This window comes from Periophthalmus magnuspinnatus, chromosome 13 (genome assembly GCF_009829125.3).
Source record: "Periophthalmus magnuspinnatus isolate fPerMag1 chromosome 13, fPerMag1.2.pri, whole genome shotgun sequence".
Lineage (NCBI taxonomy): Eukaryota > Metazoa > Chordata > Actinopteri > Gobiiformes > Gobiidae > Periophthalmus > Periophthalmus magnuspinnatus.
In genome coordinates, this window is record NC_047138.1 from 109,146 (window position 1) to 124,118 (window position 14,973).

The following is a 14,973-nucleotide window of genomic DNA, read 5'->3' on the forward strand; positions in this document are numbered from 1 at the left end:
TGTACTGGATTATGTGGAGTACACTTCTGTACTAGATTATGTGGAGTACACTTCTGTACTGGATTATGTGGAGTACACTTCTGTACTGGACTATGTGGAGTACACGTCTGTACTGGACTATGTGGATGTAGTGTACACTTCTGTACTGGATTATGTGGAGTACACTTCTGTACTGGACTATGTGGAGTACACGTCTGTACTGGATTATGTGGATGTAGTGTACACTTCTGTACTGGATTATGTGGAGTACACTTCTGTACTGGATTATGTGGATGTAGTGTACACTTCTGTACTGGATTATGTGGAGTACACTTCTGTACTGGATTATGTGGATGTGGAGTACACTTCTGTTTTGGATTATTTGGAGTACACCTCTGTGCTGGATTATGTGGTGTACACTTCTGTACTGGATTATGTGGATGTGGAGTACACTTCTGTTTTGGATTATTTGGAGTACACCTCTGTGCTGGATTATGTGGTGTACACTTCTGTACTGGATTATGTGGATGTGGTGTTTGTTTTGTTTGTATTTTAAACAGTGCATCCATGAAAAAGAGCCCAAGTGTCTCATTGAGTTCCTTGTATAAATAAAGATAAATAAAATGGTAGTACTTTGTGTTCTATTCTATGTGTGTGTGTGTGTGTGTGTGTGTGTGTGTGTGTGTGTGTACTAGTATATGTGCTTTATACTTGTATAAGATTCAGCCTTACAAACAGTTTATGACATTAAAATAAAAAATGTATTATAATTATTTTCCTCCTGCACCTCCACACTGCAAGTCCCGGTCTAACCTCCAGCTCCTCCCTGAGATCCTCCCTGTATCCTCCAGTGACCCCTCCCCACGTCCGGGGTCGTGTGAGTATAAAGCGTCCTCCTCCGGCTCCGGCTTCATCACACTCTGAGAGAGAGGCTGAGACGACAGGAATCTCCCCCAGGATGAAGCTGCTTTTCCTGACGGTGTGTGCCCTGTGGGTGTTGTGTGCCCTGGATCATGTGGACTCCTCCGCCTATGACAAGATAGTGGCACATAGTCGCATCCGGGCCAGGAAAGAGGGGTAAGAACAGGATTTTGTACTGCCAGGACATGTGTATAATTGAACAAAGGTGGTAGTAGTTGTATGAGTGTAACGTTTTAATTAAATTATAGAGTAGTTTTGGCTGGAGAAATATTATACTTTTAAAAGAGCCACATGACTCTATTCTCAGATCTGTGTTATAATGTTGTTTCTTCATCACAAACAGACCTGGACTTGTGTTTTGTTTCATTCACATATGTTTAACACACATACCGTGCACATTTAGGCTGAGCTCTTCTCTCAAACTGAAAACACTCTGTTCCACCTTGTGATGTCATCATGTGGTGATACAGGAAGTGCTCCACTGTGTTTTTAAACACACCTTCACTAGAATCATTTGGATCATTTCAGCTCTGGAATTGTGAATCGCTTTGGAGATAATAATAATAATAATAATAATAATAATAATAATAATAATAATAATAATAATAATAATAATAATAATAATAATAATAAATTTTATTTGATGTAGTTGATGAGATGTAGACAGACTAATAATAAAGGGTTTTGTGGCGGTAACATCTTTATAACATGATATAATCTACATTATAACATGATATAATCTACATTATAACATGATATAATCTACATTATAACATGATATAATCTACATTATAACATGATATAATCTACATTATAACATGATATAATCTACTTTATAACGTGATATCTACAGCAAAAGAGGAAGTTTAAATCTGTCAGCTGGACAAACTGTTGTATGTATGTAAATTGACCTGTATGTAGGGATTACACAGACATGTTATAATCTAGTCTTTAGGAGTTATTGACATTAAATTTTACTCCTGTCATATTATTAAAATATGAAATGTTAAATGTAGACTATGTGTACTTGAGGAGCCTAATGATTATGAAGTAACACTGTTCTTGTTGAAGTACTTTTGGTTTCTCTGATAAATAGAGTTATGTCCACATTTATGGGTTGATTACATGTTACTCTCATTACGCTGTGTTGTTTCTACAAGCTGTTAAAAGTATAGTACATTTGCCCATATTATTAGAATATAAAGGTGATTTTAAGTGTTTGGAGGATTCATGTCCATGTTTTTTTTTACATGTATCTCAAATCAACTGATTTTTAGAAAATGGTTTAAAGCCACAGTGTGTAACTTTTTTTTTGTTTTGTAAAAAATAAAATGGTACACATAAATAACTCAAAACTGTGTGCAGGCTTACATCCCCACAAACCTGACTCTTGTTTCCATGGAAATGTTCCTTTAGCTGTAATGTTCCAAAGCATTGTTTTAATTTACTTTATGAAGCACCTCCAAAAAGTTACACACTGTAGCTTTAATGAAGGGAATTTGCATTTTAGAAACACTGAAATTTGTAATGTTTTGTTCTTTCTTTTCTTTTCACTCCTCATTTTGATTTGATCTCAGCTCAGACTGGAGCCCAGTGATTCTTCACATCTCTCCACACTGAATACATTATCACTGTTTACTCCACCACCTCCTCTGTGTCTCCTCTGTGCCTCCTCCTCTGTATCTCCTCTGTGTCTCCTCCTCTGTGTCTCCTCTGTGTCTCCTCCTCTGTGTCTCCTCTGTGTCTCCTCCTCTGTGTCTCCTCTGTGTCTCCTCCTCTGTGTCTCCTCCTCCTCTGTGTCTCCTCCTCCTCTGTGTCTCCTCCTCTGTATCTCCTCTGTGTCTCCTCCTCTGTGTCTCCTCCTCCCCTGTGTCTCCTCCTCTGTGTCTCCTGCTCTGTGTCTCCTCTGTGTCTCCTCCTCCTCTGTGCCTCCTCCTCTGTATCTCCTCTGTGTCTCCTCCTCTGTGTCTCCTCTGTGTCTCCTCCTCTGTGTCTCCTCTGTGTCTCCTCCTCTGTGTCTCCTCTGTGTCTCCTCCTCTGTGTCTCCTCTGTGTCTCCTCCTCTGTGTCTCCTCCTCTGTGTCTCCTCCTCTGTGTCTCCTCCTCCTCTGTGTCTCCTCCTCCTCTGTGTCTCCTCTGTGTCTCCTCCTCTGTGTCTCCTCTGTGTCTCCTCCTCTGTGTCTCCTCTGTGTCTCCTCCTCTGTGTCTCCTCCTCTGTGTCTCCTCCTCCTCTGTGTCTCCTCCTCCTCTGTGTCTCCTCCTCTGTATCTCCTCTGTGTCTCCTCCTCTGTGTCTCCTCCTCCCCTGTGTCTCCTCCTCTGTGTCTCCTGCTCTGTGTCTCCTCTGTGTCTCCTCCTCTGTGTCTCCTCCTCTGTGTCTCCTCTGTGCCTCATCCTCTGTATCTCCTCTGTGTCTCCTCCTCTGTGTCTCCTGCTCTGTGTCTCCTCCTCTGTATCTCCTCTGTGTCTCCTCCTCTGTGTCTCCTCCTCCTCTGTGTCTCCTCCTCTGTATCTCCTCTGTGTCTCCTCCTCTGTGTCTCCTCCTCCTCTGTGTCTCCTCCTCTGTGTCTCCTCCTCTGTATCTCCTCTGTGTCTCCTCCTCTGTATCTCCTCTGTGTCTCCTCCTCTGTGTCTCCTCTGTGTCTCCTGCTCTGTGTCTCCTCCTCTGTGTCTCCTCTGTGCCTCCTCCTCTGTATCTCCTCTGTGTCTCCTCTGTGCCTTCTCTGCATCTCCTCTGCATCTCCTCTGTGCCTCCTCCTCTGTATCTCCTCTGTGTCTCCTCTGTGCCTCCTCCTCTGTGTCTCCTCTGTGTCTCCTCTGTGTCTCCTCCTCCTCTGTGTCTCCTCCTCTGTGTCTCCTCCTCTGTATCTCCTCTGTGTCTCCTCCTCTGTATCTCCTCTGTGTCTCCTCCTCTGTGTCTCCTCTGTGTCTCCTGCTCTGTGTCTCCTCCTCTGTGTCTCCTCTGTGCCTCCTCCTCTGTATCTCCTCTGTGTCTCCTCTGTGCCTTCTCTGCATCTCCTCTGCATCTCCTCTGTGCCTCCTCCTCTGTATCTCCTCTGTGTCTCCTCTGTGCCTCCTCCTCTGTGTCTCCTCTGTGTCTCCTCCTCTGTATCTCCTCTGTGTCTCCTCTGTGCCTCCTCTGTGTCTCCTCTGTGCCTCCTCTGTATCTCCTCTGTGCCTCCTCTGCATCTCCTCTGTATCTCCTCTGTGCCTCCTCTGTATCTCCTCTGTGCCTCCTCTGTGTCTCCTCTGTGCCTCCTCCTCTGTATCTCCTCTGTGTCTCCTCTGTGCCTTCTCTGCATCTCCTCTGCATCTCCTCTGTATCTCCTCTGTGCCTCCTCCTCTGTATCTCCTCTGTGTCTCCTCTGTGCCTCCTCCTCTGTGTCTCCTCTGTGTCTCCTCCTCTGTATCTCCTCTGTGTCTCCTCTGTGCCTCCTCTGTGTCTCCTCTGTGCCTCCTCTGTATCTCCTCTGTGCCTCCTCTGCATCTCCTCTGTATCTCCTCTGTGCCTCCTCTGTATCTCCTCTGTGCCTCCTCTGTATCTCCTCTGTGCCTCCTCCTCTGTATCTCCTCTGTGTCTCCTCTGTGCCTCCTACTCTGTGTCTCCTCTGTGTCTCCTCCTCTGTATCTCCTCTGTGTCTCCTCTGTGCCTCCTCCTCTGTGCCTCCTCCTCTGTGCCTCCTCTTCTGCATCTCCTCTGCATCTCCTCTGCGTCTCCTCTGTGCCTCCTCTTCTGCATCTCCTCTGCATCTCCTCTGTGTCTCCTCTGTGTCTCCTCTGTGCCTCCTCTTCTGCATCTCCTCTGTGCCTCCTCTGTATCTCCTCTGTGCCTCCTCTGTATCTCCTCTGTGCCTCCTCCTCTGTATCTCCTCTGTGTCTCCTCTGTTCCTCCTACTCTGTGTCTCCTCTGTGTCTCCTCCTCTGTGCCTCCTCCTCTGTGCCTCCTCTTCTGCATCTCCTCTGCATCTCCTCTGCGTCTCCTCTGTGCCTCCTCTTCTGCATCTCCTCTGCATCTCCTCTGTATCTCCTCTGTGTCTCCTCTGTGCCTTCTCTGCATCTCCTCTGCATCTCCTCTGTGTCTCCTCCTGTGTATCTCCTCTGTGTCTCCTCTGTGCCTCCTCCTCTGTGCCTCCTCCTCTGTGCCTCCTCTTCTGCATCTCCTCTGCATCTCCTCTGCGTCTCCTCTGTGCCTCCTCTTCTGCATCTCCTCTGCATCTCCTCTGTGTCTCCTCTGTGTCTCCTCTGTGCCTCCTCTTCTGCATCTCCTCTGTGCCTCCTCTGTATCTCCTCTGTGCCTCCTCTGTGCCTCCTCTGTGCCTCCTCTGTATCTCCTCTGCATCTCCTCTGTGTCTCCTCTGTCTCCTCCTCTGTATCTCCTCTGTGTCTCCTCCTCTGTATCTCCTCTGTGTCTCCTCTGTATCTCCTCTTTGTCTCCTCCTCTGTGTCTCCTCCTCTGTGTCTCCTCCTCTGTGCCTCCTCTGTGCCTCCTCTGTGCCTCCTCTGCACCTCCTCCTCTGACTGTTCTGTGTACCATCTCCCCCTAGTGGTGTAACTGTGGCTGTCCTCTCCTTTCAGGCCCAACATGTGCGCCCTGCAGCAGGTCATGGGCACCAAGAAGAAGTACTTCAGCACCTGCCGCAACTGGTACAAGGGCGCCATCTGTGGCAAGAAGGCGTAAGTGTTCCTCTTCTGTCTCAACTCGACTGATGTCGTAATTCATAAAGCAGAAAGATGATCCAAATATGTGACATTTAGTCAAAGTGTGTTATATAATCTCTTTCTCTTTAAATCGTGCTCTGTCGCCTCGAGGCCAGCACTGCGGGATGTTTAAGGTTATGTTCATGCTTGTTTTTGGTTGGTGGGTTTGAGACCAGTTTAGTCCTGATGGAGACTTTTGTAGTTTATTCCAGGTTTAGTTCTGGGTTTAGTCCCAGTTTAAATTAAAATTTCCAACTCAATTCTAAGGAATAGACTTGATAGTCAAAACTGATTCTGATACCACAATGATAATAAAAACACTCTTTCTTTAGGGTTAGAATGGGATTTTCCAAATTAAATGGTAGTATTTTTGTTCTATTCCCATGTGTCTTACATCTGTGTGATCCCCCAGTGTCCAGTAGATTCATAGTGGTCCATGGTCCTGTTTGGTCCTGGTTTGGTCCTGGTTTAGTTCTGGTTTAGCCCTGGTTTAGTCCTGGTTTAGTCCTGCTTTAATCCTGGTTTAGTTCTGGTTTAGTCCTGGTTTAGTCCTGGTTTAGTCCTGGTTTAATCCTGGTTTAGTCCTGGTTTAATCCTGGTTTAGTCCTGGTTTAGTCCTGGTTTAGTCCTGGTTTAATCCTGGTTTAGTCCTGGTTTAGTCCTGGTTTAATCCTGGTTTAGTCCTGGTTTAGTCCTGGTTTAGTCCTGGTTTAGTCCTGGTTTAATCCTGGTTTAGTCCTGGTTTAGTCCTGGTTTAATCCTGGTTTAGTCCTGGTTTAGTCCTGGTTTAATCCTGGTTTAGTCCTGGTTTGGTCCTGGTTTAGTCCTGGTTTAGTCCTGGTTTAGTCCTGGTTTAGTCCTGGTTTAGTCCTGGTTTAATCCTGGTTTAGTCCTGGTTTAGTCCTGGTTTAATCCTGGTTTAGTCCTGGTTTAGTCCTGGTTTAGTCCTGGTTTAGTCCTGGTTTAATCCTGGTTTAGTCCTGGTTTAGTCCTGGTTTAATCCTGGTTTAGTCCTGGTTTAGTCCTGGTTTAATCCTGGTTTAGTCCTGGTTTAGTCCTGGTTTAATCCTGGTTTAGTCCTGGTTTGGTCCAGTAGATTCATAGTGGTCCATGGTCCTGGTTTAGTCCTGATTTAGTCCTGGTTTAATCCTGGTTTAGTCCTGGTTTAGTCCTGATTTAGTCCTGGTTTAGTCCTGGTTTAGTCCTGGTTTAATCCTGGTTTAGTCCTGGTTTAATCCTGGTTTAATCCTGGTTTAGTCCTGGTTTAGTCCTGATTTAATCCTTTTTTAGTCCCGGTTTGGTCCAGTAGGTTCATAGTGGTCCATGGGTGTACAATAGCCTACGCATCTTAGACTTGTGAAAGATACAGCTCCAGCTCTTCCAGGAGGATCCCGAGGTGTTCCCAGTCCAGCCGAGAGACATAGTCCCTCCAGCGTGTCCTGGGTTTTCCCCGGGGCCTCCTCCCGTTGGGAGTCAATCAATCAATCAATCAACCAACGTTTATTTGTAGAGCACTTTACAACACTCAAGGTGACCAAAGTGCTATCCAGTAAAATCAAATTAAAACAAGTTAAAATCATACTAAAACAGTAAAATAGGAGAATAAAATAAAATACATTAATACAACAAATTATAAATAATGATAATGTGTCACAACATTACTAAGTGTTGAAGGCCAGTCTGAATAAATATGTTTTGAGCCTGGATTTAAAAAGACCAAAGTCAGTAATGATGCACACATCAGGAGGACGTTTGTTCCAGAGTTTGGGCCCAGCCACAGAGAAGATCACCCCAGTGTTTGGATTTAGTTTTTGGAACTTCCAGAAGGAGTTGATTTGATGATCTCAAGGCCCGGTTTGGATTTCGGACCAACAGTTCAGCCAAGTAGGGCGGGGCGAGGCCATTAAGAACTTTAAAAACAAAAAGTAAAATTTTAAAATCAACTCTAAAAGAGACAGGAAGCCAATGGAGTGAATAAAGGACTGGGGTAATGTGTTGGCGTCTGGATGTGTTAGTTAAAAGTCGTGCTGCATTCTGCACAAGTTGGAGGTGACTCAGGGACGACTGAGAGACGCCAACATAAAGTGAACTGCAATAATCTATTCTAGAGCTGATAAAAGCATGAATCGTTTTCTCAAGATTGTTGCGATTTAAAAATGGCTTGACTTTTGTCAAAAGACGTAGTTGAAAAAAAGCTTGCTCTGACCACGCTGTCAATTTGTTTGTCAAATTGTTTTTGTCAAAGTGTTTTTAGCAGTTGGTCTGAGCCTTGAGGTCAGTGAGCCAAGATTTAAGGGGCAGAATCACCAAACAAAATATATTCTGTTTTTTCTTCATATTAAGTGAAGAAAATTTTGTCCTAGCCACAGCTTGATATCTGCAATACAATCGAACAACGATTCAAGTGTGTCATGTTTCCTTGACATTACAGGTAAATAAATCTGAACATCATCTGCAGTGGAACGAAAGCTTGTACTTGGCTATAATTGACCCCAGGGGCAGCGTATAGAGTGAAAACAGGACAGGCCCAAGAATGGAACCCTGGGGTACTCCACAAAACAGGGAAGCAGTAGAGGATGATAGTTCACCTATCTGTACTGAAAAGGCATGCTCGGAACACCTCCCTGAGGAAGCATCCAGGAGGCATCCAGAATAGATGCCCGAGCCACCTCAACTGGCTCCTCTCGACGTGGACTCTCCCTTGAACTGCCACCTTATCGTGGTGGGGGAGTTTGTGTACCCGAATTATCCTAGGAGCTATGTTGCCTGGGGCATTATGCCTCTGGTAGGGTCTCCCATGGCAAACAGGTCCTAGGTGACAGGTCAGACAAAGAGCAGTTCCCAATACCCCAATGATGAGTAACATAACAAGGACCGTGACGTCGCCCGGTGTGGCGCAGCCCGGGCCCCACCCTGGAGCCAGGCCTGGGGTTGGGGCTCGAATGCGAGTGCCCGGTGGCCGGGCCTTCGCCTATGGGGCCCGGCCAGGCTCAGCCCGAAAGGACGACGTGAGTACGCCCTCCTGTGGGCTCACCACCCGCAGAGGGTCTCATAGGGGTCGGGTGAGAAGAGGACTGGGCAGCGTTCGAAGACGGGTGTCTCAACGACCCAGTCCACAGACACAGCATCTGGCTGTAGCGACGTGGAATGTCAGCTCAACATCATTATAATTATTTGACCTTTTTAATATCGATACCTGCTCAAATGAGCATCTAGTTTCAATACTAGTTTTAGTTTCGATTAGTATCTACCCTAAACCGTTAGCCGTTCAGAGATATCGGCCTTTACAGATAGAACTAAAAACATTCAGTCACTGCTGATCTCTTCATAGTTTTTTTTTTTTTTGCCATATCCCCCAGTCTGAATTAGATGAAAAAAGGGTGACAGCCAGCCCCGGTCTCCTGATGAGGGAACAAAATAATATCATGGTAGAAAGCTCCAAAGATTTAGCATAATACAGCCGCTTAAACCACTTTCCAATACAAAAGATGGGCCACATTTAGCCCTCAAACCCTCGCAGCCTCCTTTGAGTCCTCTCCTCTTTTTTATCTCCTCTAACTCCTTTTTCCACAAAAACACACATCTGCTATTCGAATTCCACCTCTGAATCTTCAAATCGAATGCTCAAAAAAACCCTCAAAATGATTCTATAAAGTTTGGCATGCAGAACCTGGGGGAGCCCGCGACGGGTTACCATAGCAACCCTCCCAGCCATAAAACCCAACTGTACTTTGTGAATGGAAAAGCCTTGAGTTGAATAGCTTCAGACAGGGTCCTGGTTGCCTCATTGTTCCGCCTCCTCAGCACTTTTGTGTTCACATGTGGACCAACGCCACGGCCATTCTCCCCCTGCTCTCCCCCTGCTCTCCCCCTGCTCTCCCCCTGCTCTCCCCCTGCTCTCCCCCTGCTCTCCTCCTGCTCTCCTCCAGCTCTCCCCCTGCTCTCCCCCTGCTCTCCCCCTGCTCTCCCCCTGCTCTCCCCCTGCTCTCCTCCTGCTCTCCTCCAGCTCTCCCCCTGCTCTCCTCCAGCTCTCCTCCTGCTCTCCCCCTGCTCTCCCCCTGCTCTCCTCCTGCTCTCCCCCTGCTCTCCCCCTGCTCTCCTCCTGCTCTCCTCCAGCTCTCCCCCTGCTCTCCTCCTGCTCTCCCCCTGCTCTCCTCCTGCTCTCCTCCTGCTCTCCCCCTGCTCTCCCCCTGCTGTCCTCCTGCTCTCCCCCTGCTCTCCCCCTGCTCTCCTCCTGCTCTCCCCCTGCTCTCCCCGTGCTCTCCCCCTGCTCTCCTCCTGCTCTCCTCCTGCTCTCCTCCTGCTCTCCCCCTGCTGTCCCCCTGCTCTCCCCCTGCTCTCCTCCAGCTCTGACACAAACATTATCTCAACTTTACTGCCAATAGAGACTTAATGTAAACCAGACCTGAGCCAAACACATCGTACGTCTTTGTACAACATAAAATGAAATATGTATTAGTATGAGTATAGAGTACACTTTATCAACAGAGTATAGAGTACACTTTATCAACAGAGTATAGAGTACACTTTATCAACAGAGTATAGAGTACACTTTATCAACAGAGTATAGAGTACACTTTATCAACAGAGTATAGAGTACACTTTATCAACAGAGTATAGAGTACACTTTATCAACAGAGTATAGAGTACACTTTACAACAGAGTATAGAGTACACTTTACAACAGAGTATAGAGTACACTTTACAATAGAGTATAGAGTACACTTTACAATAGAGTATAGAGTACACTTTACAATAGAGTATAGAGTACACTTTACAACAGAGTATAGAGTACACTTTACAACAGAGTATAGAGTACACTTTACAACAGAGTATAGAGTACACTTTACAATAGAGTATAGAGTACACTTTACAATAGAGTATAGAGTACACTTTACAATAGAGTATAGAGTACACTTTACAATAGAGTATAGAGTACACTTTACAACAGAGTATAGAGTACACTTTACAACAGAGTATAGAGTACACTTTATCAACAGAGTATAGAGTACACTTTATCAACAGAGTATAGAGTACACTTTATCAACAGAGTATAGAGTACACTTTATCAACAGAGTATAGAGTACACTTTATCAACAGAGTATAGAGTACACTTTACAATAGAGTATAGAGTACACTTTATCAACAGAGTATAGAGTACACTTTACAACAGAATATAGAGTACACTTTACAATAGAGTATAGAGTACACTTTACAATAGAGTATAGAGTACACTTTACAATAGAGTATAGAGTACACTTTATCAACAGAGTATAGAGTACACTTTACAACAGAATATAGAGTACACTTTACAATAGAGTATAGAGTACACTTTACAATAGAGTATAGAGTACACTTTACAATAGAGTATAGAGTACACTTTACAACAGAGTATAGAGTACACTTTACAATAGAGTATAGAGTACACTTTACAATAGAGTATAGAGTACACTTTACAATAGAGTATAGAGTACACTTTACAATAGAGTATAGAGTACACTTTACAATAGAGTATAGAGTACACTTTACAATAGAGTATAGAGTACACTTTACAATAGAGTATAGAGTACACTTTACAATAGAGTATAGAGTACACTTTACAACAGAGTATAGAGTACACTTTACAACAGAGTATAGAGTACACTTTACAACAGAGTATAGAGTACACTTTACAATAGAGTATAGAGTACACTTTACAATAGAGTATAGAGTACACTTTACAATAGAGTATAGAGTACACTTTACAATAGAGTATAGAGTACACTTTATCAACAGAGTATAGAGTACACTTTACAATAGAGTATAGAGTACACTTTACAATAGAGTATAGAGTACACAAAGGTAAACAAAGGTACTGAGCCTGATTTTTACTGTTTCAAAACATGAAAAACAGAAGTAGTTCATTTTTAACAGTTTGCAGTGGTCCAGAGTTATTCCTCACTCACTTTATGCTTTCAGAGCATCATAACTATTCACTATGAGGAGTTTATAAAAGACCAGAGCGGAGTTTAACAACAACTAGCATGCTAAAACGCACTTCTGCATTACCTATATATTATAAAATACTCTGTAATTAGATGCAGACAGCACACAGCAGACTTATTTCAAGAGTTACTTATAAAATATATCTGCATTGGGGAAAGTAGTTTGCTCAAATACATTGGAAAATAATTGGGTACAGGCCCTTTAAATAAGGCTAAATACAATAGCAGCTAGCTTCAGGAAAGAGATGAGTGTAGTGAAATAATCAGAAAAGTTAATTTATTTTAATTTCATAATTTTTCTATTTTCTGTTCTCTTTACGTCATGTTAATTCCACTTCGTTGAGTGACTTCCAATGTTGTTTATTGTGGTAGAGTTTTTATCCAATTATATTTCAGCTGCTTGTGTTGTCAGGCAGCTTTCATTTTCCTGGGGCCTTAAACAGAGCAGGCCCCACCCACTGTAAGACACAGACAGTCAGTTTCAACAGCCAATCAGATCTCGATTCTGCATTTCAGGGCCAGCTAGAAGGTCCTACGCAAACTGGACATGTTCATGTCCTGTGATTGGATAATAAGCTCTGCTAGAGCCATTTTCAAGACGGGCCTTTCACGAAAAGCTGGATATTATGACAAGAGGTCGGCCAACCCCTGCGCTAGCTAACCTGTCCCAACGAGGAAAAGGGTTTTTTGTCATTTCCAAACCAGTCACTATGAACGGTACCCGTGGCTCACAGCTTCTGAGAAATGCTGCTGATTGTTCTGTTGTTGTACGACTGGACCCTTAAAGCTACGGTGTGTTTAAAAAACAGCTCAGCGGCACGCAGGGAGACGGAGCTCCACAATGTAAAAGTGACTTAATAATGTTAATAATTGAATTGGCGCATTGAAGTCACCTCAGTTAAAACTTCACTAAAGTTCGTTCAATCTCAGCTGCGCCGCATTTTCAGTTATTTGCTGTTGTTTAGACTATTGTCAAAAATGCAAATGTTCTGTTTACTTTATGTTCAAAGAATAGTTTGTTTTGTTATTGTCTGGTTGGTGTCTTACATGGAACAGTGACATTGTACAAGTTATTGGACAGACTGGTTTAAGCTCACATAGCGTCATTTTGGTGACATTTTTTTTTTTTTTTTTAAATAGCATTTTTATTTTTTATTTTAACAGTATGTGCGAACTTAGCCTCCTGCTCTTAACTGTGAGTGCAGAGCTGCTTATTGATTTAAATGCTCCTGAAATTAAGTGTTGTTTGACGAGCCTGTGCTGAGGTGATGTGTAAGTGGGACATGACTAGTTTTAAAAGTCCGTGTCACATGTGAACAGTCCCGTGTAGTTTTAAAAGTCCGTGTCACACGTGAACAGTCCCGTGTAGTTTTAAAAGTCCATGTCACACGTGAACAGTCCCGTGTAGTTTTAAAAGTCCGTGTCACACGTGAACAGTCCCGTGTAGTTTTAAAAGTCCGTGTCACACGTGAACAGTCCCGTGTAGTTTTAAAAGTCCGTGTCACACGTGAACAGTCCCGTGTAGTGTTAAAAGTCCATGTCACACGTGAACAGTCCCGTGTAGTGTTAAAAGTCCGTGTCTACACACTCTGAAGGATTAATTCTGTGCATATGTTACTTTTGTTGTGCTCCTTTATGTTTTTGTTTTGTGTTTTTGTTTGTGTTTGTAGACACTATTCAATGCACCACTTCTTCACCAAATGATTATTATATGGACAAAACAACAATACAGACAACATGTCTGTATTAAATAAAATAAAACTTAATTAAAGGTTCCAGAGTAAGGTATTAAACTAATCTATCTCCTTGGAGACCAGGTTACCAGTCAGATCTATGGAGAGCTGATCCCGCTCACAGTATGCTCACGGAGTAACAGGTTCCTCTCACTGAGCTGCAGGACAGTGCGCTTTTCGAGGTCGTTTGTCCCTTCAGCTATCAGGCTGTTTAACAGATCTGCCTGATATGAACTGTGACTTCTATACGATGAGTACTTTATACTATTGTTAGTAATATTTTATTGTTTTTACTGTTATTATTGTGTGTGTTTGTGCAAGTGTATGTTTGCTGCCGGACACCTGAATTTCTCCATTGGAGATTAATAAAGTTTTTATCTATCTATCTATCTATCTATCTATCTATCTATCTATCTATCTATCTATCTATCTATCTATCTATCTATCTATCTATCTATCTATCTATCTATCTATCTATCTATCTATGCATACATGCTTTTCAAGGTATTTTAAGCAATAAAAGAAAACTTTAAAAGATAATACTCTGAAACATCCCAGTCAATACAATAACGTCTCCATGGAGACAAGCAGCCGGCAAACCCTCGACCACAAAAGTTACTTAGTGCACCTTAATTAATGTTAACAATTTTCTGCACCAAAGTTGATATTAAACTAACAGACTTTTCTGATTACCATCTGTAAACTCACAATGAGCATATAATAATAAACATGTACGTGGCATCGGCGGAAGGAGCTCACAGATTTTATTGTTGGCTGATGACTCCAGAGTTTTCCAATCCATTTGCCAAATTCAAACTCCTTCAAACTATGGGAGAATTATGAGCCCCGGTCAGATGTGCTGACTCTGCTCCATCAGACGCTGTGATCTCATCCGTGCTTCCCCAGCTCCGATCACCTCTGCCTGGAGCTACAGCTGCTGGAAGCCCCTCTCTCTCCCCTCTGTGAACTTGGTGTCTCTGGCTTGTCTTCCCTGTCAACAGCCTGAAGCTTTGGGCTCCAAATCAGTTCAGGATAATTGTCTCGTGTCAGCCCAAGAGTAATATTTGGAGACGTGTGAGGCAAGTTACAACAGCAGGTAGTGAGGTAACTGTTTTACCAGTGTTACGGGATATACCAGTGTTATGGGATATACCAGTGTTACGGGATATACCAGTGTTATGGGACATACCAGTGTTATGGGACATACCAGTGTTATGGGATATACCAGTGTTATGGGACATACCAGTGTTATGGGATATACCAGTGTTATGGGACATACCAGTGTTATGGGATATACCAGTGTTATGGGATATATCAGTGTTATGGGATATACCAGTGTTATGGGATATACCAGTGTTATGGGACATACCAGTGTTATGGGATATACCAGTGTTATGGGATATACCAGTGTTATGGGATATACCAGTGTTATGGGATATACCAGTGTTATGGGATATACCAGTGTTATGGGACATACCAGTGTTATGGGATATACCAGTGTTATGGGATATATCAGTGTTATGGGATATACCAGTGTTATGGGATATACCAGTGTTATGGGACATACCAGTGTTATGGGATATACCAGTGTTATGGGATATACCAGTGTTATGGGACATACCAGTGTTATGGGATTTACCAGTGTTATGGGATATACCAGT

The 14,973-nt window shown here is 43.6% G+C and overlaps 1 protein-coding gene across 2 annotated transcripts in view; it reads left to right on the forward strand.

The window, feature by feature from the left end:
- The first annotated feature begins 878 nt into the window (after positions 1 to 878).
- postnb (periostin, osteoblast specific factor b) overlaps positions 879 to 14,973 on the forward strand; it is a 54,282-nt gene continuing 40,187 nt past the window's right edge. For both annotated transcript variants that reach the window (XM_055226025.1, XM_055226026.1), the window contains exons 1-2: positions 879 to 1,056; positions 5,474 to 5,572. In XM_055226025.1, the coding sequence (XP_055082000.1) occupies positions 938 to 1,056; positions 5,474 to 5,572 (218 nt within the window). In that variant the 5' untranslated portion in view covers positions 879 to 937. The remainder of the gene's footprint in view (positions 1,057 to 5,473; positions 5,573 to 14,973) is intronic.